Source organism: Scomber japonicus, chromosome 7 (genome assembly GCF_027409825.1).
Source record: "Scomber japonicus isolate fScoJap1 chromosome 7, fScoJap1.pri, whole genome shotgun sequence".
Lineage (NCBI taxonomy): Eukaryota > Metazoa > Chordata > Actinopteri > Scombriformes > Scombridae > Scomber > Scomber japonicus.
Window position 1 is genome coordinate 30,507,155 of NC_070584.1, and position 27,810 is coordinate 30,534,964.

At 40.2% G+C, this 27,810-nt stretch overlaps 1 protein-coding gene across 1 annotated transcript in view; it reads right to left on the reverse strand.

Annotated features, from left to right (window-relative positions):
• The window catches only part of LOC128362303 (desmoplakin-B), a 31,447-nt gene extending 15,851 nt beyond the window's left edge, over positions 1 to 15,596 (reverse strand). Inside the window, exons 1-13 of the mRNA XM_053323044.1 lie at positions 15,361 to 15,596; positions 12,970 to 13,063; positions 8,892 to 9,013; positions 8,651 to 8,798; positions 5,545 to 5,670; positions 4,660 to 4,719; positions 4,399 to 4,566; positions 3,969 to 4,073; positions 3,753 to 3,848; positions 2,965 to 3,090; positions 1,101 to 1,253; positions 583 to 737; positions 330 to 456 (exon numbers count right to left, since the gene is read on the reverse strand). Of these exons, the coding sequence (XP_053179019.1) occupies positions 330 to 456; positions 583 to 737; positions 1,101 to 1,253; positions 2,965 to 3,090; positions 3,753 to 3,848; positions 3,969 to 4,073; positions 4,399 to 4,566; positions 4,660 to 4,719; positions 5,545 to 5,670; positions 8,651 to 8,798; positions 8,892 to 9,013; positions 12,970 to 13,063; positions 15,361 to 15,596 (1,716 nt within the window). The remainder of the gene's footprint in view (positions 1 to 329; positions 457 to 582; positions 738 to 1,100; positions 1,254 to 2,964; positions 3,091 to 3,752; positions 3,849 to 3,968; positions 4,074 to 4,398; positions 4,567 to 4,659; positions 4,720 to 5,544; positions 5,671 to 8,650; positions 8,799 to 8,891; positions 9,014 to 12,969; positions 13,064 to 15,360) is intronic.
• Between the last annotated feature and the right edge of the window lie 12,214 nt (positions 15,597 to 27,810).

Sequence of the window (27,810 nt, forward strand, 5' to 3'; positions counted from 1 at the left end):
GGAAGGAAAGAAGGAAGGAAGGAAGGAAGGAAGGGAGGAAAGGTATAAGGTATAAGTGCTATATATATGTGTGTGTGTGTGTGTTGAACACCTTTAAATAAACAAATGAAATAAAATCTAAATGTAGGATCATGACAGGGTTGATTTCTCAGACTTAACAGGGTGAATCTATTATATTGTTGTGGATGAACAATGACAGCTTTGTTACGTCCAGGTCTGATTTCCTGTTCTTACTTCAGATGAATCACATATTGCATGTTGTCTGCACCGCCTCGTTATCCCTGTGAGACGACAGAGGCCGACTTCAAAAGAGTTTATTCATAACTTACCATCGTTATGGTGAGGGAGTTGATCTGTTTGATGTCCATGAGACAGTACTGCCAGGCGATGAGACTCTTCACGTTGATGTACAGCTGATTCCAGATGGACAGGATCGCCTCGTAGTACTGATCGTTCCTTCAGACCAAACAGAGAAAATATGACTTTTCATCAAAGAGACCTGGTTTTCTGATTCCTCCAAGAACTACAAATAAATTGACTCGTATGTCAGGACAAAAAAACCCAACAATTAGTGCGTCTTACTTGCTGGCCATACTGATGCTGAGTGGATTGGGAGGTGGTACAATCAGACACACAGACGGAACCAACATGTCCAGTCCTCCCGGGCCAGTAATGTGCCATTTGCTGCGCTGACTGTTGTCTTTCAGGATGGCCTCGTTGTCCTTACAGATCACTTTCTGTTGAGCCCAAGAAAATGAATTTATCAATTAAACTACATGAGAAATAATTTACTGTTTTTAAGCAAGTTGAATTATTTGGTACAACGTTTTTTTGGTTACACCACTTAGACATTTTTGCCATAATCCTCTAATATATTCTCTCAAAATGAAATAAAAGCAGAAATTTGATGCTGGATCCACAAAAAAAGAATGTGTGCAAGTTATTCATACGTTTATTTTCACATTTCAACCCTTTAAATTTAAACTAAACCACATGGACACAAAGACACATCACTAACCCTTATATATTAACACACTGTGCATATTTAAATGTCTCCAAACAAGCATGTAAGAGACTGATATGATCATCAGGAAACTGACCTGGTCTTGTTTGAAGTCACACAAAGCCTTGACGATGACCTGGCTGCTGCTCTTCTCTTCGGGGTTTCTGGGTCTCAGCCTCACGATGCTCTTAGACTTGATGACCAGATGCTGAACCTGCCTCTTGTTGTCCATAATCTTCTCTTTCTCTCTCTGGATATTAAAAAAAAAACAAAAAAACAATTGGTTAAAAGATCAATAAAAATAATAACATGAAAGTTTACCTTATTAAAGAAGAAAGTCCAATAAGAAAATCATCAAAATGAGAAAGAATAAAATACTAGATAGACACTTTAAATCAATATAACTCAACAGAATAAAACAGCTTAAGCTCATTAAAGTCGCTGCTATCATAAAAAAAGTTGTTCTATATCAGAGGTGTCAAACTCATTTTCATTCAAGGGCCACATACAAACCAATTTGATCTAATGTGGGCCGGATCATTAAAAAGATGGAGGGAAAGAAGGAAGAAAGGAAGGAAATAAGAAGGGAAGGAAGGAAAGGGAGGCAAAAGGAAGGAAGGAAGAAAGGTAGGAAGGACAGATGGGAGGAAGGACAGATGGAAGGAAGGACAGAAGGAAGAAAGGGAAGAAGGACAGATGGGAGGAAGGACAGAAGGAAGAAAGGGAGGAAGGGCAGATGGGAGGAAGGACAGAAGGAAGAAAGGGAGGAAGGACAGATGGGAGGAAGGACAGAAGGAAGAAAGGGAGGAAGGATAGATGGAAGGAAGAAAGGGAGGAAGGACAGATGGAAGGAAGAAAGGAAGGAAGGAAGGAACAAAGAAAGGATAAAAGGAAGTAGGAAGGACAGATGGAAGGAAGGAAAAGAACACAGGAAGGAAAGTGGGCCGGATTGCACCCCTTGGCGGGCCGGTTCTGGCCCACGGGCCGCATGTTTGACACCCCTGTTCTATATTTTAAGAGCTTTCGATGGGAGCTCTCTCCTTTATTTTAATAGATTGTCCTCGACTATAAACTTTAAAATAGTGTTGAGATTTCTCTGTGTAATTGAGTGGATGTGTTCAATTCTTTCCTCCTGTGTTCCTGCTTCACTGAAGATGAAAGCAGTCACGCAGAATGATCTGTCAAAAAATTCCTGCTTGTTAAAGACCAAAAACTTTCTTGTGTGAACTCAAACATTACTAAGAGCTCATTTTTGCATAACAACACCCATGGTGACAAATCTGTTGACTAATTGGTTTGTTTTATGGGGCGCTTGCAGGCGGGGAGTTCTGGTCCTCTGAAATGAGGCCAATGTGGAAGTAACTTAAAACTGCATTCTATCAAAAGGCCACCAGGGGGCGACCGTCTCTATACAAGTCAATGGAGAATTCACCAACTTCTCACTTGATTTCTAACCTCAGTAAACGTTTTCAAAATGTGTTTATGGTCTCAATCGCTAGTTTAAAGCCTTCTTCAATGCAGTAGTATGTTCATTTGGGACATTTTGGCCTCCCTGATTTTATATTTGACGATAAAGCAGGGTATGCATTAGGGCGTGGCTACGTCCTGATTGACAGGTTGATTGACCAATGTCCTCGAGATTCAGCCCTCGCAACCATAGCAACCTCCCCGCTCCGCCCATGGCCCCACCCCATGCCCATATGAGTAGACTCCGTGTTTTTATTTTTCCCAGCATGCACCTGAAATTTTCAAGATGGCGCTGCCTAGATTCAAAACTATTGGCTTCCGAGCAGCAGTCCACAAACCAATGGGTGACGTCATGGATGTTACGTCCATTTCTTTTATACAGCCTGTGGTGTGAACTCAAACATTACTAAAAGCTCATTTTGCATAAAAACACCCATGGCGACAAATCTGTTGACTAATTGGTTTGTTCTTTGGGACGCTTGAAGCTGTCGTACCTCCAGTCCCTTGAGGAGCTCCAGTAGGTTCTCCAGTGATGTGTCCTTGTCGCAGGTGAACGTCTTACGGATCGTCTCATGTTCCTTCTGCAGGGAACTGTACGTCTCATTGGCGTCCTTGAAGAACTATTGGAAAAAACACACACACTGTTAATGAAGTACGTGCGTTCAATACAGGAGGGGTCTCACAAGTAGCTGTGGCTGAAAAAGAGTGAAGGCGTTTGCAGAGCCCTGTGAGTAAAACCTACACCAGAGGCAAAGGACTCCCTAAGCCAGTTAAGATTATAGGTGAGTCAAGGTCTCTGAAATATCTTTGGAGGACCTCCAGGTGGGATCAAAGGAGCGGTTGGTGCCAAATTCACGAGAACACCGGAGCTACTGGTGAGAACATTTGTGTAACTCCCTCCTGGAGCTTGTCTTACCAAAGCATGTAAGAAAGCATGTTTTTTGTCTTGTAATATATTTTAGATGATATATAATATATTTAGACTCTGTGGCTATTTTGACAATGTTAACAGCTTTAGCAGTAGCCACAGAGTAAAAGCCATCAGGTAAGTGTTTATTTTAATAAACTCCTGGTGTACTTACAAACTTTCCAATGCATCGATTTATGAGTAAAGACCCTATTTGTACTACTGTAGAAGTAACTCCACTATTTTCCGACCAAATGAAAATAAAGGGCTGAGGCGCTGATTAGATAGACCTCATGGTGCATATGACACTAGGTTGAAATTACGTCGAACCATCGCTTTAAAACAGCAGCAACGGTAAACATGAGTTAGTGTTACCTGACAGTATGCTGCGTTCTCCTTCAGATGCACGTCAATGCACTTGGTGATTTGAAGAAGCCAACTCCACTGAGTCTGCAGAGTGTCCATGTATGCCTGAAAAAGAAAAAAAAAAAAAAAACATGTCAAAATGAGACGTTATAAAACACCAAAGCTCCTGGATAACTACAGCTTCCTGGGAGAAGACACACATAATGAAAAGGAATCAGTCCGCACCTCAATCTTGTCCGAGGCCGGGTGTTTGTTCTTCAGGAGGGAATCCACTTTGTTTTTCAGCTTATTCAAGTCTTTCTCTTTACCCTCCAGGGCGCTCATCAGTTTCTGTTATATAAGGAGAGGTTTAGTAATCACACGAGGATGCAGCTGGAGGAACACTGTGTGGCTTCGCTTTAAGTGGATGACTGACTGCAGCTGCCAAAAACCTAATCTACCACAGATGATTGCTCCCTTATGAGATGCAGATTAACTTCTTTTTTTTTTTTTAAAAAGAGGCGTTGGTGTAATTTAGGTTCACACAGGATTGCCAAGAATGTTAATAGACTCTTAGAAATTGAAATTAAACATGGATTTCTATACAGGGGATCAAAGCGAACCCAATTCTCTCTCTCTTTTTCTTTTTTTTTGCTTCCTGTTGATTTTTACTGACCGAGTAGCTCTCCTGCTTCTGTGGGATGTACTGGTTGATGTTTTTGTCTCCCCAGTCGAACATCAGCTCCTCCTCCTCTCTGTCGTTCACCCATATGATCTCTTTGGATATATCCTGAATGATCTGATCGAGCTCTCTCAGCTGCTGCGACCGATTGAACGACATTTGCTGGAAAGAAGAAGAAGAAGGAAGAAAGTTCAAACAACGAGCTCCACGGATTTACCTGAAAGCACACAACTTGAATTCTTCTCGTCCTCTCACCTGCAGACTGTCCCACTCTTGGTCCAGAGCATGAAGATTTCCTTTCTCTCCTCTTTTAATCTGCGGGAAGACAATCAAACCTTGTATATCAGCCCTAAATTTGAATATGTGCTTATGATTGAGCTCTTTTTAAAGCAGTTTACATTTTTTATCTTCCATTTGCATTTAAAGCAAATCATTATTTTTAAAACTGCACTCTCATATTTTAGACTAACTTTTTGTTTTCTTGCTCTATTTCTATTTTTCTTGTTTTTAAGTTGTATTTTTTAATATTTCCAATTTTTTTCACTGTTTTCCTTTCATGTACCAGCTACTATCGGTGTGTATATGAGAAGGAAAACTGCAATTATTTGCTTACAGAGCATCTTTCTGGAGCATGTAGAATAGTTTGAATGGAGTTTGGTAAAAGAGCTGCACAAATGGGTTAAAACTGCAGTCACTGGTGTCTTTGGGCAGATTTAATTATAATAATGATGATAATAATAATAATAACAATAATAATAATAATAATAATAACTGTATCTGTATAGCACCTTTCATACAATAAAGGCAGCTCAAATTGCTTTACAACAAAATAAATTACATGTGCCAGGTGCTTCACATAAAAGGAGAATAATACAGTATTTAAAGGAAGGAGGAAAGAAATAAAAACATTAATGTAATAATAAGATGGAATATAAGAATAAAAATAGCAATAAAAATAGTACATATAAAAATAGTACATAGTAAAAAGTAGTTAAAAAAATAGAATAAAAAAATTCATAAAATCAAGTAAAATGCAACTAGTAAAAGAGATAATACAAATTTAAAGCTTTGCTGCCAATGTCGGAGTTATTTTTCTCAGTCCAATCTTTATTTTAGGTATTTTAGGTGAGTTGAACCCACCAGTTCGTCCCGGGCTCGATCCACCTCGGCGCTCCTCTGGATGGAGCTGTGAAACTTCTGGTGGCTGATGAGCTGCTGCTCGATGGCGGCAGAATCTTCTCCCCAGGAAGCAGTTTCAATCAGACGCTGAAACATGAAAAAGAAAAAAAAAGTCATTCAATCATCACACAGCGATACAGAAGAGAAACACACACTGAATATGTTGGTGGAGATAAAAACAGATGAATATTTGTACATCTGACCCACAATCTATACCAGAGGTGTCAAACATGCGGCCCGTGGGCCAGAACCGGCCCGCTGAGGGGTGCAATCCAGCCCACTTTCCTTCCTGTGTTCTTTTCCTTCCTTCCATCTGTACTTTCTTCATTCCTTCCTCCATTTCTTCCTTCCTTCCTTCCTTCCTTCCTTCCACTCTTCTGTCTGTCCTTCCTACTTTTCTTCCCTACTTACTTTTGTCCGTCTTTCCTTCCTTCCCTTCTTATTTCCTTCCTTCCTCCCTCCCTTTCTTCTTTCCTTCCTTCCGCCCTTTCTTCTGTCTGTCCTTCCTACTTTTCTTCCCTACTTTCTTTTGTCCGTCTTTCCTTCCTTCCCTTCTTATTTCCTTCCTTCCTTTCTTCCTACCTTCCGCCCTTTCTTCTGTCCGTCCTTCCTTCTTTCTGTCTGTCCTTCCTACTTTTCTTCCCTCCTTCCTTTTGTCCATCTTTCCTCTCTTCCCTCCCTCCATCTCTTTAATGATCCCACATGAGATCAAATTGGTCTCTATGTGGCCCTTGAATGAAGATGAGTTTGACTCCCCTGTTATAGGTGCTTAATTCTACCAGCAGGTGGCGCCAAAGAAACACGTTAGATCAGGATTTTCTTTTTTTTGGGGGTGAATTTATAAAGTAGTGTATTGGAAACCAGCCAAGAAAATTGGCCTGAGCATCAAAGAAAATTTTAATTTCTATTTCTCAGCAGTGCTTTTTCAGAAGTATGTGAATTACTTCTTCTTTTCCTTGTTGTTAATGTCAGACATGATTACCAAAAGCATAACTATCCGAACCCCGAGTATCTCTGACAGCACACAGCAGGGGAATGCTTTCATGTCCAAAACTCCTGCACCATGTTTGAGTTGTTAGTCTGCAGATTATGATTCAGTATTCTGGGTTTAATGTGATCTGTCAGTCAGTTCAATGACAGTGTTTACTTCATACCGACTGTTCCCCCCAAAATCGAGCCTTTGAGTATCAAACAAACCCCCTGCAGACTCGAACGGTGGCTGTAAAAGAAAACTAGGCCTATTTGATGCAAGGAGCTACATTCACAGACATCTGGGGTTACATTTCCTGCAGGATGAAAGCCAAAATTAGGAATATAAGAACAACTTGAATGTAAAGTATCAGAAAATCAAAGAAAATGTTGAAAGAAAGAAAGTTGGCAGCTAGGAAACCGCAATGATCTGTAACCAAAATGCAAACTACCTATTAAATTAAAAACTCCTCATTACTATTAACTTGGCAAACAGATCTTTAATAGATGGTTGTAAAAAATAGAGCAAGATTAAAATAGAAGTAAGATAAGATAAGATATTCCTTTATTAGTCCCACAATGGAGAAATGTGCACGTTAAAACCCGGTGAAATCAGATTTAACACAATTAAAATCCGTAGAATCAAAGTGAGTCTCGAGGTTCATCGACAGACTCTGGCTGATGAGTGTGATGCTCCAGACTTCCTCCTCTACTTGTCATAACTCACAGTCTATCTCTGTTTAATAAGACGCGGCCAACATAAACAAACCATCAACAGCATCATTAAATTTTAATAACTCAGATAACAAGAGTCAAGATTCAATAACTTTACTGTCGCCAACGGCCAATTCATTAGGCAGCAGTAGAAAGATTAAATAAACACAACATGAAACAAAGACCTTCCTGTCGTCCTCCCGGGTCAAATTGACCCTGTCTGTTTTAACTGTTCCTTCCTTCCTTCCTTCCTTCCTTCCTTCCTTCCTTCCTTCTTTCCTTCCTTCCTCTGTCCTTCTTTCCTCCTACCTTCCTCTCTTCCTTCTTTTTTTTCCTCCCTCCCTGCTTTCCTTTCTTCCTTCCTTCCTTCCTTCCTTCCTTCTTTCCTCTGTCCTTCTTTCCTTCCTCCTTCCCTCCTACCTTCCTCTCTTCCTTCTTTTCTTTCCTCCCTCCCTCCCTCCCTCCCTCCTTTCCTTTTGTCCTTCCTTCCTTCCTTCCTTCTTTCCTCTGTCCTTCTTTCCTTCATCCTTCCCTCCTACCTTCCTCTCTTCCTTTTCTTTCCTCCTTCTCTCCTTTCCTTTCTTCCTTCCTTCCTTCCATCCATACTTCCTTCCTTTTTCCTCCCTTCCTTCCTTCCTCCTTTCCTTCCTTTCTTCCATCCTCCCTTCCTTCCTTCCTCCTTTCCTTCTTTCTTCCTCCCTTCCATTCTTCCTTCCTTCTTCCTCCCTTCCTTCCTTCCTTCCTTCCTTAACTCAAGGACAACAGGAGGGTTAAAGAAGCACAGATACATTTTGAATAAATTATGTTCTTAATTGTAACGTTCATTCTTATAAATAGGTACCGGTTCATCGTAACTTTACAGCCTTTCTTAGAGCAGGATGAACTTTCTTTATGTTTTTATTCTCCACATGTCTGGAAGAAGGCTGCATGTCTGCTCCAACTTTCAGTTCTTTTAATTCACAGCTGAAGACTTTTCTGTATTTTACTGATTTTTTATTCAATTACTGAAGTCCAAATATTAGGGTTAACATCTTACACTCTGCACTGTAACTTTATATTTTCCTGTTTTTATTTGTTTTATTCTATTTTAGCTTCATTTTATTTCCAATTAAACACTTTTTATTTTGTGTCATGTTGTTGTTTTATATGCTGTATTGATGCATTTTATGTTTTATGTAAAGCACTATGAATTTAGCCTTGTTGCTATATAAATACATTTGGCTCATAGCTTAAACATGCAACAACTACATTTGTACTTACTTACATGTGTGTGTGTGTGTGTGTGTGTGTGTGTGTGTGTGTGTGTGTGTGTGTGTGTGTGTGTGTGTGTGTGTGTGTGTGTGTGTGTGTGCGTGTGTGTGCATGTGTGTGTGTGTGTACTTACTTTGTGCTGTGCGATCCAGGCCATGCCATCGTGGAAGTTCCTTCCCACTTCCTCCCAGCCTCCGGACCCTCTGGTGCTCCTCCTCCTCGTCATGGTGCCGCTGATGGCCATGTGGACGCCCTTCAGCTGGTCTTTACATATCTCCAAACTACAGATCAGGAAGACAGAAGGGACTTTTGGTTTTATAGGACGTCTATTTACATCATTGAGGGTTACAGAAATAAGAAAAAGTCTTCCTCACGTTCTGACTACGTTCTCATTCGGCTGTCCCATCTGTCTCAGGTCCATCGCACAGCCCTTCAGCTGCTCGATGGTCTCTTTGGCCATCGCCATGTAGCGCTCTGCGTCGCCCTGGGAACCGCCCTTAAATATCAAAAAACACAACATTCATAAAGCTGCACAGGAAGAAACTGATATAACGAGGTGAAACTGACCTTACCTCCACATGATAATATCAAAATCTGTCATATCTGTGCTTAACTCCCTTTTATTAAATAACAATCCTGTAACTGACTATGACCAAGTTCAATAATATTATTATAGTTATGTGAAACCTGGCAGAGAAATAGTTTCATATCTGCTGTGTGTTAAGGCAAGGCAGTTTTATTTATATAGCACATTTCATACACAATGGCAACTCAATGTGCTTTACATAAAACAGAAAAACATGTAATTTGAGAAACATTAAAACATAGTATTAAATATAAGATTGCAGCATAAAATAATGATTAGCTTTAAAATCATTAAAAGGACATAGAGTGCAAATGAAAGATTAAAATGTAAAGTGCTTTAACCTTCCTGTCGTCCTCCCGGGTCAAATTGACCCTGTTTGTTTTGACTGTTCCTTCCTTCCTTCCTCCCTTCCTTTCCTTCCTTCCTCCCTTCCGTCCTTCCTTTCCCCCTCCTTTTCTTCCTTCCTTCCTTCCGTCCTTCTGTCCTTCCTTCCTCCCTCCTACCTTCCTTCTTTCCTCTGTCCTTCCTTCCTTTTCTTCCTCCCTTCCTTCTTTCCATTCCTCCCTCCTTTTCTTCCTTTCTTCCTTCCTTCTTTCCTTCCTTCCTTCCTCTGTCCTTCCTTCCTTTCCTTCCTCCCTTCCTTCTTTCCTTTCCTCCCTCCTTTTCTTCCTTCCTTCCCTTCTTTCCTTCCTTCCTTCCTTCCTTCCTCTGTCCTTCCTTCCTTTCCTTCCTCCCTTCTTTCCTCCGTCCTACCTTCCTTTCCTTCCTCCCTTCCTTCCTTCCTTTCCTCTCTCCCTCCTTTTCTTCCTTCCTTCCTTCCTTCCTTGACTTGAGGATAACAGGAGGGTTAAAAGAGCTCAGTCATAAGCACAGGAGAAGAGAAATGTTTTTTAACCTGGATTTAAAAATGATTTCAGTTCTGCTGGTAGTTTGTTCCAGTTGTGTAAAAGCTGCTTCACCATGTTTAGTTTGAACTTTGAATTCTGGGCTCAACTATCTGACCTGAGTCAGTAGATCTCAGAGCTCTACTGGGTTTATATTCTACTAACATGTCATTAAATTGATTAAGATGAAAAATAAGTGCTTCTGTAATATATTTCTGACTGGATGAAGACATGCAGATTGTTTATCATCAGATCTTCAGTGTAGATAGAGAGCTGCATATAAACTGATGTGCAGAGAGAGAAATATAAATATACACACATCCAGAAATATTTAGTTGTTTAAATGTCCAATGTTGTGCTTCTCTCTCCTCTCCTTTCTCTCTCTCCACTCTTCATTTCTCCTTCTCCTCCTATCCCTATCAAAACACAACTCTCTTCCTGTCTTTGTTCATAGTTCTCTGACTCATAAATAATGACGTGCAGTTTTATACGTCCAGTCCTGCCGGCTACATAAACAAAGTCACATTCAATTGGGTGAACTCTGAGCACATTACGAGGAAATATTTGAGACTATCTTAACAGGAAAAGACGTGATAATGTAAAAATACTGATTTTATAACATGTTTGGCATATAATAAGAGATAAATAAGCAATTAATAAAAAGGACACAGGATTAAAAGTCATTTTCATTTCATCTTTATTGGTGGAAAATCTGTGGAAGTGTCATCGGAATAAGATCAGATAAGATATTCCTTTATTAGTCCCACGATAATGCAAATTTCCTCATCGTGGGACTAATAAAGGAACATCTTATCTTATCTTATCTTATCTTATACGGAAGACACAGATTTTCCACCAATAAAGATGCTACCTTCTAAATCTCAACATTTTAAGACCCAGTGAAATGAAAATTACAGACGCTGATTCACAGATAATTAGTGAGATTAATCCTTAATGAAGCTTTCAGAGAGATGAGAGAGTTTATTATTCAGTATTTACACTTCTCATTTATGGAGGAAAAAACATTAACTATATTAAATGTGAAAAATGCAACAGTATTTTTTTGAATTTTTGAATAAATATGGGTCAAAAACTCTAAAACAAATATCTATCAGCTGCATTAAAATGTTTTAAGGAGTTTCAGGCTAAAAGTAAAAAGTATTTAGGATGTATTTACTGCTTTCAAATGTAAAATGAAAGTATTTGAGGGTTAACTGCAGACTGTCGGCCACATTTACCAAACTGATTTTATTAACCCTCCTGTTGTCCTCGAGTCAAGGAAGGAAGGAAGGGAGGGAGCAAGGAAGGAAAGGAGGGAGGGAGGGAGGGACGAAAGGAAAGGAAAGAAGGAAAGGAGGGAGGAAGGGAGGAAGGAAGAAGGAAGGAAAGGAGGGAGGAAGAAAGGAAGGAGGGAAGGAAGAAGAGAGGAAAGGAAAGAAGGACAGAGGAAAGAAAGAGAGAAGGAGGGAGTGAGGAAAAAAGGAAGGGAGGAAGGAAGGAAAGGAGGGAGGAAGGAAGGAAGGGAGGAAAGGAAAGAAGGAAGAAGGAAGGAAAGGAGAGAAGGAAAAGGGAGGGAAGAAAGGGGGATGGAGGAAGTAAGGAAGGGAGGAAAGAAGAATAAGACGGGGTCAATTTGACCTGGGAGGACAACACAAGGGTTAAGTAAGATCAAAGTAAATCTACCAACTGGAAGAAGTTTAACCAAATAAAGTAAAGAGTATAAAGTGACTGACATTTTGTGTGGAGGATGGATGTGATACAACCAGTCACATTTTGAAATCTTTCGACACTGAATTTGATTTGCACTGACACACCCAATTATGAGGAAGCGACTGAGATGCCAATTAAATCACACACACCATGTCATTCAAGAAGACACTGCCGGGTTTCACACTCAGAGGCAAGAAACAGACGAGAAGTTGCAGAACACGAAGGTTGTGTTATACTTAACTCTGATCAACCATATAAATCTATCAGCAGGTTATTTAATGGTTTCATTATGATCAGTGGAGGGTAGGTTTGCTTTCAGGAACAGATAAATAAACCAAATACCTTCATAATAAGCTTGGTTTCTATTTCATGTCTGAACACACACATTCATAATCATACCCCTTTTCCCCCCCGAGCTGGAGCCAGTGCTGGTTGGGAGTTAGTGCTAGAGCCAGTGCTCAGTTGGTGCTAATCCAAGCACCTCTTACGAACCTGTTGCTTTTCCACCGGCAAAGAGCCACGCGATTACGTCACTGTATAACGTGGCCAGCGCGCCACAAGGCATCTAGCCTGCCTTAAACAAAGAAGAAGAAGAAGAAGAAGACGACGACAGCTCTGGCAAAAAATGATAAAAGGGTTAGGTACTTTTAATCAACAAATCGTTAACCCTCTGTAAATGCCACGCTAGGCAGCTAATGAACGTTAACCCCGCTAGTCTGTTAATAAACGTTAACCCCGCTAGCCGGCTAATAAACATTAGCCCCGCTAGTCTGTTAATAAACGTTAACCCCGCTAGCCGGCTAATAACAGGCGGGGAGTTCCGGTCCTCTGAAATGAGGCCAATGCGGAAGTAACTTATTATTAGTAACTTATACTTTCTTTTATACAGTCTATGGGTAATAAACGTTAACCCCGCTAGCCGGCTAATAAACGTTAGCCCCGCCCCCAGTCCGTTGCTGTCATCGGTTCTTGCTTTAGACCAGCAAAGATTTGGTGCTTGCTCTGGCTCCCGTTCAGAGGCTCGGGGCTGGAGCTTTGGCGGTGGAAAAGCAAATAACCGGTGCTTAGTCAGGCTCTGGCTCCGAACCAGCACCAGCTCGGTGAAAAAGGGGTATCAGTTGCTCATTTTTACCACCAAACAACACTTCTGTCTTTCTTTTTTATTGCATTAGTTCTTCTTCTTTTGCTATAAAAACCTCCAGAATTAACCATACATGCTTTTAATGTGCAAGAGCCAAAAAAAGTAGTATGACAAGGTAAACTCTGACTCACAGACTGAAGGGCGTACTCGGCTTTCTTCAGGTATTCCTGGCACTGGCCCTGCAGGATCATGGCCTTCTGGTTGATGCCACTGAGGTTGGAGCCGCTGCAGAGGGCAGCAGAGTAAACTCATCATCATCAAGCATACAATGAACATTCACAGCTGCATTATCAGAAAAAACAGCTTTGAGTGTTAACACCTGCATGAATGAGCGTTATGTAATCCTGTAAGATGAAGCCATGTTTACTTCCGACACATTGCACATGTCAAAAAAGCTGGAAGCAGTTTCACCAGATTGATTTTCCCTTCTCAGATTGTGTCATTTGAATGCTTTTAGTGCCCTGACGAAGTGAAACTGACCAGGATTTTTGCAAAAAATGGGAAAATATTTGATAAAAGTCAGAAGATATAATATAATTCTCCACAGCTGACTCATGTTCTCTTACACTGTTAATCATCTCGTGACCCCTTAAACTGATCTTGTCACATTTTTAGGGCTGCTGCTGACTAGAGCTGCAGTAATGAGTCAATTAATCTATCGTAAGAGTTTTTATAAGTAACTATTTGGATAATCAAATGGTGGTTTTAGTCACTTTTTTAAGCCAAAATGCAAGAAAAAGTCTCTAATTTGAGCTTCTCATGCATTTCCTTTTTTCTCTACACTAATAATAGTGAATACTGGATGAAACAGTTCATTTAATTAAGTCTGTCCTACTTTATCTGATAACTATCTATAACAAAAAGCGACATATGATCAAAAATAAGAATAATTGCTGTTTTGATATCTTCACATTGTCTGGTCTTGCTTTTGTTAAGTTATAATTACATAAACTTTATTTGTAGGAATTTGCATTTTGTAAGTTATTTAACTGGTGTGTGGTTTTTCTGGGAGGGGAAAGTGTCATATAATTTTGGATGATGTATGCCATGTGGTTTATATGACAGTAATTTGTGGTGTCTTATAGTGGTGTGAGGGCTGAGCAAAGTTAACATGTGACATAATCATCATCTTATATTGAAAAGAGAGACGAGAGGAGGTTGAGTTCATGTCTGAGCTCAGTTCATTCTCAAATGAATTATTAAAACTTAACTTAGCTACTGATGAACTCTATCGTCTACTCCACTTTCTCTGTAAATGAGTAGTATTTATTATTATTATTATTATTATTATTGATAAGTAGGTCAGACATTACATTACATTTATAGTTCACATGTTAATTAAGAGCTGACTGATGAATTAATGCTTCAAATGTACATTTTATGGACGTATGGAAGTCAGAAAAAAGCCAATACTGGACGATACCAATTTAGATTTTGAGCATTAAAAGAATAAATCTAATAATAATACATCAACCAATATTTTTTTTAACATCTAGGAGGACCAACTATACGACCAAGACACCTTTCCCAAACTACATAAATCCAAACTGTCCTCTCTGTTTTATAATTTCTTGTTATTTATCAGCAGACAAACAAGCAGATAATTAAAAAAAAAAAAAATCCACTACATGCTACATCATGTCATATTATCCAGGTGACTCATGGCTCTAGCTGCACAGTTTAATAATTGCATGACTTTCTTCTGAATCACTCTGCAACTTCAACTACGCTGCAACAACCTGGTGTCAAACATCTTGTAATGAAGTTGGCCAAACTCTCACTCTCTCTCTCTCTCTCTCTCTCTCTCTCTCTCTCTCTCTCTCTCTCTCTCTCTCTCTCTCTCCTTGTCCCACAGTTACCACAGTGACATATTTCCTCTGTGGGTGATACTGTGGACAAACAGGACTCTGGAATAAAGAGTCAGTGTTGAGCTGCTGCAGGGAACTTAGCATTTCAATGTGAGCTATAAATCTAAAGTGAGTGTTCCTCCCCATAGAGAGAAACTAGCTGCTGTGCAAAGAACATGAAGAAACACAGAAGCCCCGGTGCATTATGGGGACAGTATAAGACATTTATTACACTGCAGCCTTGTTTTATTATCACAGGATACTATCAGTTTACTTTGTTACTCCTTCCACAAACAACCTGAATGATGAAACCAAACATGCCAAACTCTTTGCAAATACTTGTTGTAAATATTACAAAGTATGCACATAAGACTTTAAGATCCCTGCAAATATGATCATGCATTTTTGGTAATTTGGGGTTTTAGGGTTAAGGCTGCAAATACCAGAGCTTCTTTTGGGTTTGGGGTTTGCATGGCTGAAATAAAAACCAGCTGTCGTTATCAATAATTAATAGAAAGCAGTTTTTTTAGACTGACATGCGTACTCCCTGCAGAGAGGCCAACAAAATGCTTCCTGGTGCGCAGAGACAGGCAACAGGTGGCAGTCAGGAGAGTGTGAGAGAGAATTTTAAAACTGTTGTGTAATGAACCAAGAAATAAATAAATAAATGTCTACCTCATTCCGCCTCCCATTCCGCCTCCCATGCTCATGGTCTGGACCATCCCGCCTGGCAAAGACGACTTTGAAAAGGTGTAGGTGTTGTATCCGTCCGTGTAGGGTTCGTATCCATTACCTCCTCCGTGCATTACCTCGCTCCGTGCGTACTGATAGTTCCCACCGCCAGTCAAGTCGCCTCTGGATCCCATCCTGCGGCCCATGTTCAGGGCACTCTGGGACCCGTACTGGCTCATTTTGACCAGAAAGAAACCCCTAACCCAAAGCGACTATAAGGAGGAAGCTACCGGGTGGAAACTCCGGGGAAAAGCGAGCAGAGGAGAGGCGCATCAAGCAGGTGGTCCGATCCGGGTCCCCCGCTGGTCCCTCTGGTCCCTCTGGTGCAGACTGCAAACAAACTGCAGCACAGGATAGTTTTTGGAGGCTGGTGACCACACCCCTCTCCAACCTGCTGAGCCAAAAAAACGCTTTTCTCTTCAGTGCCACTCCTATTCAAACTCAGCTGGGGAGGTAGTGTGTGTGTGTGTGTGTGTGTGTGTGTGTGTGTGTGTGTGTGTGTGTGTGTGTGTGTGTGTGTGTGTGTGTGTGTGTTTTCGTGTTCTGAATTTAAGCCTTTGTGGGGACTTGTTAAGTAAGTTTAACACCAATGGGGACACTGTTGTGAGGACATGAAAAGTTAAAGGGGTGAAGTGTAGACATGTCTGCAAACTCAGGATATTTAGTAAAGCTATGGAAGTTTTAGAAAGTGAAAAATAGTTGGAAAAGAGAACATTAAAGGGACATTTAGGGAAAAGTGGAGATCCTTTTTGGAAAGTGAGAACTAATATTTGGAAAACAATGCAAACAAAATGTTGAAAAGTGAGGACATTTTTGGGTATTAGGGATAATGAGGACACAATATGATGCTTTCAAAAGAAGTGTGGACATTTCTGGAACAAGTTTTGTCATTTTATAAAGTCAGGACATTTTCTGAATTGCCCTGATATGCAAGTTTATTTGCAAATGTATCCAAATTATATTTTGATCCACTAAAATAAAGTTTCTTTAGTATTTTAAAAATGCACAAACACATGTATTTGTTATTTTTGTCAATATTAAGCAGACTTCTCCCTCACTGAAGACTTCGAGGGTCAACAAGTTCAAGTCAAGCTGCTGTAAAGGCAGGCGATGCATTCAGTGGAGTTTCAACTTGAAATAACTGACGAGTTGAATTTGACTCATTTTACCTAAAGGTCCTTTACACACCCAACTCCTCTGCTCTCTATCTGTCTCGTCTACTCACAGTAAACCCACACGCTACTAGCCTGCAGCCAAGGAGTGAGACTCACAGGAAAAACGAGTTTAGCTGCAGTTCTTGAAAGACATTAGCTCTGGTTTCATCTTATTATCACTTTCTGAAGACGCTTAAAATCTAATTAAGATAAATCAAGTCAAAATAAACAAGTGCAAGCAGCCCAGACTTCTTCATTCATGCTTTATTTAGACATGTTTCACCGATTTTGTTACATTTACTATAGTAGTGTTCACAGATGTGTTTTTTTTACAGTGTCTGCTTACTGGAAGCCACTCAAACTTTTATTTTTCTTACAAAACTCCAAGTGCTGCTATTATTTATATAATTTATGATGCTAAAATAATGAAACTTATTGCACATCGATGGGAGTTCATCCAAAATGAAAGCATGTTACACAACTCCTCTGTACAGTAGGTCAGGATACTGTATTCACCAAATATTTCTGGTTATCTTGTTTTAATCAAGTTGGTGCTTCGTCACAGTCGCTGCCGCCCTGATGAAGGCAAGATATGCAACATGTGGTGAATGCAACAGGAGTGCAAGTTTATTAATAAATAGTTTGAGCACCTGTGCAGTATTATTGTAATGGAGATCACAATGTGCTCACAGTGTTATCATTTTTGTCTTCATTGTTTGTTGTGTTCCTCGTTTGTCTGCAGGCAGTTCTGCGTTCTTGTGAGGGTTTAAATAATCCGGCAGTGGAAAATTTCACACGCACAATGCTCAGAAATTGTCAGGTTGTCAAGTGTGAAGCTGCCATAGACTTCTCATCAAAGACGACAGAGAAGTATGAAATAGACCCACACAAATTCAAAAACTTCCTCCTTTTTTTTTTCTAAGCAGATGTAAATTTGTATTTGTACTGTGTAAACAGAACTATGTAGCTGTGTTTCTTTTTTTAGCAGAGTAGCTTTAGGGAAGGAATCACTGGATCCTGGTTGATCTACATTATATCAACTAGATCAGAGGTGTCAAACTCATTTTCGTTCGACGGCCACATACAGTACAGACTCATGTGGGCCAGATCATTAAAAAGATGGAGGGAAAGAAGGGAGGAAGGAAAGACAGGCAAACGGAAGGAGGAAGAAAGGTAGGAAGGACAGACAGTGAAGGACAGACAGACAGACAGTCGGAAGGAAGAAAAGAAGGAAGGACAGACAGAAGGAAGGGAGGGAGGAAGGAACGAAGAAAGGAAAAAAGGAAGGTAGGGAGGAAGGACAGATGGAAGGAAGGACAGAAGGAAGAAAGGAAGGAACGAATGAATGAAGAAAGGAAAAAAGGAAGTTAGGAAGGACAGATGGAAGGAAGGAAAAGATTACAGGATGGCAAGTGGGCCGGATCGCACCCCTCAGCGGGCCGTATCAGGCCCACGGGCCGCATGTTTGACACCCCTGAACTAGATGGATTGACATGAAATTTCTCTGCAGGCATTCATGGTCCCAAGAGGATTAACCCTACTGACTTTGATGATTCCTGGTCTTGATTTTTCCTCTAGCGCCAATATGAGGTTCACATTTGTCATTTTTAGTGAATCTGGCTGGTGAACTATTGAATGGATTGGCATATAGCACAGACATTCATCATGTTGGAGATCAACTGGCTTCATATTTATATGTAGCGCTATACTTTGGTTTATGATAAATACCTGCAAAAGTAATGGCATTCCTATCAGCCTCAGCTATGCAAGCAGTCAGCTGTGTTCAGTACCAATTAGCAAATGTTAGCATGCTAAACTAAGATAATAAACATGGTAAACATTGTACCTGTTAAACATCAGTATGTTCAAAGTAGCTCAAACTACCGCTGTGCTTAAGTAAAGGCCTCATGGAGCTGCTATGGTTATAGATTCTTAGTCTTAGTTATTTGTTCAACCTTTATTCCCCCGAGGATGTTCTCATAAGATCAAAACATTATTTTCAAAAGAGTGTCGAATAAAGAAAGCAGCGGAAATATTTGAAAGAGAAGAAACTCTTTACACAAGGAAGAAAAGTGAGAAAAGGAAGAAAAGCAAACAGAATACAGGCAATTGTGTTTCCAGTTGGCAGGACTGATCATGCCTTTGCAAAAGACGCCCACTTATAGGCTTGTATATTCTTCTTATTTTATAAAAACTACTAATAATAGTATAAATGATAATAATATTAACCCTCCTGTTGTCCTCGAGTCAAGGAAGGAAGGGAGGGAGGAGGAAGGAAGGAAAGGAGGGAGGAAGGAAGGAAGAAGGAAGGAAGGAAAGAAAGAAGGAAGGAAGGAAAGAAAGAAGGAAGGAAGGAAAGAAGGAAGTAAGGAAGAAGGAAAGGAAGGAAAGGAGGTAGGAAGGAAGGAAGGAAGAAGGAAGGAAGGAAAGAAAGAAGGAAGGAAAGAAGGAAGGAAGGAAGAAGGAAAGGAGGGAAAGAGGGAAGGAAGAAAAGGAGGGAGAAAGGAATAAGGAAGGAAAGGAGGGAGGAAGGACGGAAGAAGGAAAGAAAGGAGGGAGGAAGGAAGGAAAGGAGGAAAGAAGGAAGGAAGGAGGAAGGTAGGGGGAGGAAAGAAAGACAGAAGGAGGGTGGACAGACTGAAGGAAGGAAGGAAGGAAGGAAGGAAGGCAGGCTGGCAGGAAGGAAGGAGGGAGGACAGAAGGTAGGGGGAGGAAAGAAAGAGAGAAGGAGGGAGGGAGGACAGACTGAAGGAAGGAAGGGAGGAAAGAAGGAACAGTCAAAACAGACGGGGTCAATTTGGAGGAAGGTTAAAAAGATGTTTGTTTAGAGCTTGAACTCAGAACCTTATGGAACTCAGATTGAACCAACATCTGCATTAACATCTGTATACAGAATCCAGTTGTTTGTTATCCAACGATAAAAGTCCAGTACTCCATTCTGTCAATGTACAACCACAACAGTTCAAAAGGTTACTGGAGGCCATTATTTGCTCTCCTCTGCACTGATGGACTGTTTAAATGACACGTGATCGGTCCGCAGCCTAAACATCACACTAGCTTGTAAGACACATGATCACATGGCCCAGATGTAGCCACTAGCAGAAGACCACATGACCCCATACTTACATACACCCCAATGTAGCCCTTACATCAGGGGAGTCAAACTCATTTTCATTCAAGGGCCACATGCAGCCCGATTTGATCTCATGTGGGCCGGATCACTAAAAGGAAGAAAGGAAGGAGGGATGGAAGGAAAAGAAGGAGGAGAAGGAAGAGAATACAGGAAGGATGAAAGGAAGGAAGAAAAGATGGAAGGAAGGAAGGAAGAAAGGGAGAAAGGACAGATGGAAGGAAGTAAAGGAGGGAGGAGGGAGGAAGGAGGAAGGAAAGGAGGAAGGAAGGAAGGAAAGGAGGGAGGAAGAAGGAAGGAAGAAGGAAGGAAAGGAGGAAGAAGGGAGGAAGGAAGTGAGAAAGGACAGATGGAAGGAAGGAAGGAAGGAATGAATGAATGAAGGGAAGAAGGAAAGATGGAAGGAAGGAATGAAGAGAATACAGGGAGGAAGGACAGACAGAAGGAAGGAAAAGAGGAAGAAGGAAACTGGGCCGGATTGGACCTCTTCGCGGGCCGGTTCTGGCCCACGGGCCTCATGTTTGACACCCCTGCCTTACATGAAATAGGGATACTACTACAACTAATAGCATGGAAGCCTTAATGCTCCAGATGTCTTAAGACAGGGGTGTCAAACAAGCGGCCCATGGGCCAGAACCGGCCCAACGAGGGGTCTAATTCGGCCCACTTTCCTTCCTGTCTTTTTTTCCTTCTTTTCTTCCATCTGTCCTTCCTTCCTTCCTTCCATCTTTTCTTCCTTCCTTCTTTCTCCCTTCCTTCCTCCCTCCCTCCCTACTTCTCCCTTTCTTTCCTGCACCTGCCTTCCTTCCTTCCTTCTTTCCTCTGTCCTCCCTCTCCTACATCCCTTGCTTCCTTTCCTTTCTCCCTTCCTTATTTCCTTTCCTCTCTTCCTTCCTCCCTTCCTTCCATCTTTCCTTCCTTCATTCCTTTCTCCCTTTCATCTTTCCTTCCTTCTTTCCTTTCTCCCTTTCATCTTTCCTCCCTGTCTTCTTTTTCCAACCTTTTCTTTCTTCCTTCCTCACTTTTATTCTTTCCTTCCTTCCACCTGTCCTTTCTTCCTTCTCCTTATCTTTCCATCTCACCTTATTTACATTTGTCCTTCCTTCCTTTTTGCCTTCCTTCTTTTCCTTCCTCCCTTCCTTCCTTCCTTCCCTCCTTCCTTCCATCTTTTTAATGGTCCAGCCCACATGAGATCAAATTGGGCTGTTTGTGGCCCTTGAATGAAAATGAGCTTGACACCTCTGTCTTAAGACGATTAAAATATTCACATTAACGGAGCATTTTCTGTCATCTTAAGACTCAAACAGACAAATATGAATTATTAATGCAATTTTGGTTCAATCCGTGTCCCATAGAACCTGCAGCTCATGGACAGCCTCCCTGCACCTCCATGTCATCCAATAAACCCAGCGGTTATTGAGGAATGTAGCGTGTGTGTGTGTGTGTGTGTGTGTGTGTGTGTGTGTGTGTGTGTGTGTGTGTGGTTTCAGGAGTTATGAGCATGCATGCAAGAGAGAGAGAGAGAGAGAGGGAAGTGGGAGCCGATAGATTGTGGAGTGCTTGTTTGCAGCTTGTGATTTATGATTTATTACAAGCATGGTTTTTTTTCTCCATTAGCTCAAACATAATTGCACACTCGGTGTTGGTGACGGGGTGCAGAAGAATTTTTACCCATCGTATTTTTGGGATATGACGATGAACTCGGCAGATGCTCTACACTTGGTGCATATGTGTGTGTGTGTGTGTGTGTGTGTGTGTGTGTGTGTGTGTGTGTGTGTGTGTGTGCTCTAACTGTGAGTGATTCATAAAGGTGATAAACTGCACTGACATTTCTCTCAGATGAAAAAAAAAAAAAAAGTCCCACCGTCAAAAGGAATTCAAAAACACGCCTTTGCCTGCACATAAACTCACATAGACAACACACACACACACACACACACACACACACACACACACACACACACACACACACACACACACACCTTTTGCCAAAACAGCATTCCAGGTCAAGTCCTCTGCACTTTGTTTCCTAATGTGCAGCTCTGAGCTCTGAGAAGTCTGGTGACATTTAAAATGAAGATGAAAAGTATTGAACTTGAACTCCTGAGTCAGCACCAGCATGTTTTCTATCTTTGCCTCCAGAGAAAATATGAAAAGAAGAAATTTAACCATCTGGACAAAAAAAAAACTATGTAAAAAGTATAAAAATGTATCAGTGACTTTCTGTGTTTCTGTTTTTTTTGCCCTTAGGCTGATTGGATTAAAAAAATGTAAGGGTGTGTATCAGAGGCGTAGTCCAAATGTTCCCACCCTCCTCATCTCCTTTCATTTGTGATTACTAGAGACAGGATAAGGCTTGCACACACACTTTAATGGCTTTCCTATAATCGCCTGACATATCACAGTGAGTGAAGCATATCTGTGTGTATGTGTGTGTGTGTGTGTGTGTGTGTGTGTGTGTGTGTGTGTGTGCTGAAGCTCATCTGCAAGGCTCAGGTGTAGGAAATGAGAATATTATGTAACATGAGCATTTTAAAGGTCAAGGATTTGTATTAGAAGCAGCAATAAAATGTTGTAAAAATAGAGAAAGAGAATGAATTTCCTCTGAATCTCTTATCTTATCTGTCATATCATCTCATCTACTTCTAACTTTCTGTTATTTGGAATCACTCGCTCATCTTTATCTCATCTGGACTGGAAGCATAACACTGCAGAAAGATTGCAAACTCTTTAAAAAGATCATGTTAAAACCCGTTTTGCCCCCCCCCCTCTCTCCCTCTCTCTCTCTCTCTCTCTCTCTCTCTAATTTTTCGCCTTCAAATCGCAGCATGAACTTGCCCCCACATGTATTTTAAGATGCTGCCCACACATTGCAATGCTAATAAAAAAAGAAAAAAGCTATAAAAAAAACTGCCGGTCTATCATTTGAAGAAAAGGTGATAGCTTATGATGACAGAGCTTTTATCAGTGTACCTTTAGCCATTTATGTGTTTAAAGCTCTACTTATCATTTATTTTATATACTAACAAGGACTCTTATCACTTTTTGGTTATAGTTTTGGTTTTGGCTGCATGTTAAACTGTTCTGCCTCATTGCTCATCAGTCCTGTTTCCAGTAGCATCAGTCAAACTCTGTCAAACTCAATGTACACTGCAGGCCCAACCCTGAACGGTGAACAATGTTAGAGGCTTACTGGTGAGGACAATGGAAGACTTATCAGCTAAAGAAGTGCAGATATTTTGCTCATGAGTTGGTTGAAATCGAAACAGCACTAAAAGTAAAGTCAACGACTTCTAAAAATGAAAAATCCATACTCAATACTCAAAAGATGTACAGTATAGCCTGCTTATGGAAAAAATGAAAAACCTTGTGTTCCTTCACAGTGAGCTGTCAGGAATGTCTTTTTATTTTGCTTTAGAAAAGATAAGCTATACCTCAAAGAACTAGATTGATAAGTTTTGGAAAATATGGAAGGTCTTCGGCTGGAATGAAGAGTTGATCTGAGGATTTATTTATTTATTTTTAATGTATTATTATTTATTTATTTATTTTTTGTATTATTATTATTTTTATCATTAATATTATTTCATTCTACTTATTTATTTTTAACGTATTATTATTTATTTATTTATTTATATTATTATTATTTTTTATTATGAATATTATTTTATTCTACTTATTTATTTTAATGCATTATTATTTATTTTAATGTATTATTTATTTATTTATTTGTATTATTATTTTTATTATTAATATTATTTTATTCTACTTATTTATTTTAATGTATTATTTATTTATTTATTTGTATTATTATTTGTATTATTAATATTATTTTATTCTACTTATTTATTTTTAATGTATTATTTATTTATTTTTTTGTATTATTATTATTTTTATTATTAATATTATTTTATTCTACTTATTTATTTTTAATGTATTATTATTTATTTATTTATTTGTATTATTATTATTTTTATTATTAATATTATTTTATTGTACTTATTTAGTTTTGAGTGTGTTTGTTTTTATTTTTATTTATGTGTTTTGTTTTGTTTTTTTAATTTTTACTTTTGCAATTTCTTTTTGTTTGTTAATTTTATTTATTCATTTAATTTCATTTTATTGTTTTCAGTTAATTGTATATTTATTTTTATCTACTGTATTTCTGTTTGATCATCATTATTATTGCTATTATAATGACCTATATGTGCCTTCTTGTTCTGTATTGTTCTCTGTAAAACTAACAAAATGTAATAAACAGATGTTTAAAAAAAACAAAAGTAAAGTCATCAAGTGCACACAGACACACACTGAAGTTGCTCTGTGAGGCAGTCTGTTTTCACCTTTTTGTGACCTGTTAATACCCCTTGTCGTCAAAAAAATGTTGTAAATGCAGCTTCAAAAAGAAACTTCTCCTCCTTTACTCCATTAGTTTCAGATTTTTCAAATTCTTTCTTGTAGCTGTGTGCATATGCTGTTGCTAGTGTGAGACGGAGCCTGTGGAGTTTGCATGTCCTCCCTGTGTTAGCGTGGGGTTTCAGTATTTCAGTGTCCTCCCTCCTTATGGTTAGTAAAGAACTGAAATTGGTCCCTGGGTGCTGCACTGCGGCTGCCTACTGTTTCTAGTGTGTGTGTGTGTGTGTGTGTGTGTGTGTGTTTAGGATTGGGTCTAATGCAGAGGATTAATTTCACCACAGAGATCAATAAAGCACTTCTTCTTTTGCTTCTATATCTTCTATCTCTCACAATCCTGCAAGGCTGTGTGCCCCCCCCCCCCCCCCCCCCCGAGGGTTTTAAAGAAAAATGAGGTGAAGTGTTACAACAAGCTCATGAAGAGACAGACATCTGGCACACAAAAAAAATGTACTTTCTCTTCAAACTTGTGTTTTATTTCTTGTCAAATACCAGAAATTTATACCTTGTGAGGTCCTTATGAGAGATTCATGCAGTTATACAGTAATTTATCATGACTTGATTAGCATTTTTTGGAGTCAGTGAAGGTAAGGTTTTGCCTTTGATGCAAAAAAAAACAACCTAGAGGACATTTTTCAAAGTATTCAAATCTTCACTCCTCCTTCTTAAGCCGTTATAACCTTTAAAACGCCCTGTGATCTGAGGAACTCCAGGCTCCACACCCATGAACACACCTGTATATTAATCTTACTATCAAATGAAAACCCCTTTTCCAACACACACACACACACACACACACACACACACAGATACTGTCTCAGTGCTGTGCTGACTCAGACGGCATCCCTGCGTGTACAGACAGCTCATCTCTTCTCACTTTGTCACTCTGAAAGACAAAAAGCGTTTAATTGTTTTGTTTTTTTCATCGTCTGAGAAACTGTCTCACCTTCTCAGATCCTCGCCAGGTGTGTGTGTGTGTGTGTGTGTGTGTGTGTGTGTGTGTGTGTGTGTGTGTGTGTGTAGAAGGGAAAGTTTTCAACCATTAAGTGAAAGGATTAAGAGGTGGAGGGTGTGGCTGTTTGTATTGCTCTTATGATTAAAATCAGAGGAAATCAGGAACATGAAAACCATTAAATTTTATGATTGCCTTTCATCATGTCGTGAGGTCCGACCTCAGACTGAAATGGAGCCACTCCAATATAAACCTCATCCAAATTCGGCTAAGTTATAACCCCATTTTTTAATGATTGCATTTCATCATGTCGTGCGGTTCGACCTCAGGCTGAGATGGAGCCACTCCAATATAAGGGAGTTATAAGTTACAAGTTATAACCAAACTTAAATAAACATAATTTGATCTGAAAATCAGCAAATGAATGAATACTGGAATCTAATAGGGTGTGTCATGAGTGTGACTCCCGCGCTGAAGATGTCGGATTAAGACAAAAAACCGATAAGCATCACAAATCTGTCAAGCTTATTATACTGCAGTGTTGATGGAAGACAACAACAACCCAGAGCTGGTTTTGCATTCATGCAGGGGCGCGGCGTCTTCAGCTCGACACCCTCCAGGCAAAAGGCAAGTCAGGTTAACACCCATGACCACACCTGTAGAAAGCAGCAGCAGAAAGAAGATGGATGTAATTATGCTTCTAGATATGGGAAAATATTCATTATTATAAAATATGATATAAATCAGCAGGTAATGTTTAGCAAAGATTGATCTTGGTGGTCGAGTGCAACACCAGCAAGGATTCATTTAGTTTGCATTAAACTGAAATAATAAAGGCCTCAAAATGGCACCATAAGATTATATAATAGCACAGGTGTTGCTATAAAGGATATGGCAACAAACAAATCTTTTGTGCAGAGCCGAATGAATGAGCTGATGTATCTAAAAGCATTATGAATGTGTGTGTGAGAGTATCCAAAGCCTGATAATGTATCTAAAGTGTACTTTCTAAATGGCTCAAACCTCTTTGTGATGAAGGAACATGTCACTCAGTGCAGCGGCGAAGCTCACTGATGTGTTTTTAATTGTTTTTGGACAACAGCAAAGGTCTACGGCAGAGAGGAGGAAGATATGTGAGGCTTTAGACACACACACACATATACACACACACACGCTCAATACTTATATATATATAGAAAATTGCCAGCTAAATATTTAACCCTCCTGTTGTCCTCGTGTCAAGGATGGGAGGAAGAAGGAAGGAAGGGAGGAAGAAGGATGGAAGGGAGGAAGAAGGAAGGAGAGGAGGGAGGATGGAAGGAAGGGGGAAAGAATTAAGGAAGGAAGGGAGGGAGGAGGGAAGGGGGAAAGAATTAAGGAAGGAAGGGAGGGAGGAGGGAAGGGAGGAAAGGAAAGAAAAGAAGGAAGGAAAGGAGAAAGAAAGAAGGAAGGAAGGAAGGGAGAGAAGGAAGGGAGGTAGGAGAGGAAGGACAGAGGAAAGAAGGAAGGAAGGGAGGTAGGGGGCGGGAAAGAAAGAGAAGGAGGAAGGAAAGAAGGAGAGAAGGAGGGAGGGAGGAAGGACAAACAGAAGGAAGGAAGGAAGGAAGGAAGGAAGGAAGGAAGGAAGGAAACTCTTTGTGATGAAGGAACATGTCACTCAGTGCAGCGGCGAAGCTCACTGATGTGTTTTTAATTGTTTTTGGACAACAGCAAAGGTCTACGGCAGAGAGGAGGAAGATATGTGAAGCTTTGGACACACACACATATACACACACACACGCTCAATACTTATATATATATATAGAAAATTGCCAGCTAAATATTTAACCCTCCTGTTGTCCTCGTGTCAAGGATGGGAGGAAGAAGGAAGGAAGGGAGGAAGAAGGAAGGAGAGGAGGGAGGAAGGAAGGAAGGGGGAAAGAATTAAGGAAGGAAGGGAGGGAGGAGGGAAGGGAGGAAAGGAAAGAAAAGAAGGAAGGAAAGGAGAAAGAAAGAAGGAAGGAAGGAAGGGAGAGAAGGAAGGGAGGTAGGAGAGGAAGGACAGAGGAAAGAAGGAAGGAAGGGAGGTAGGGGGCGGGAAAGAAAGAAAAGGAGGAAGGAAAGAAGGAGAGAAGGAGGGAGGGAGGAAGGACAAACAGAAGGAAGGAAGGAAGGAAGGAAGGCAGGAAGGAAGGAAGGAAGGAAGGAAGGAAGGAAACTCTTTGTGATGAAGGAACATGTCACTCAGTGCAGCGGCGAAGCGCACTTGTTTTTGGACAACAGCAAAGGTCTACGGCAGAGAGGAGGAAGATATGTGAGGCTTTGGACACACACACACACACACACACACACACACACACACACACACACACACACACAAACACACACACACACACACACACAGACACAGACACACACACACACTCAATACTTATATATATAGAAAATTGCCAGCTTTAGTGGTAGTGGTGGCCTTTACAGCAATAACAAACAATGCTATCACTTACCAAATGCAATAAAGTGCATGTGGAACAATAAAGCCCTTACAGCCAGAAATGACATATCTACAATATACAGTATCTGTGCCAACACAAACTGAGAGAAGCACTAAAAGACTCCATCAGTATCACTCCTTCTCTCTCTCTCTCTCTCTCTCTCTCTCTCTCTGTCTGTCTCTCTGTCTCTCTGTCTCTCTGTCTCTCTGTCTCTCTCTCTCTCTCTCTCTCTCTCTCTCTCTCTCTCTCTCTCTCTCTCTCTCTCTCTTA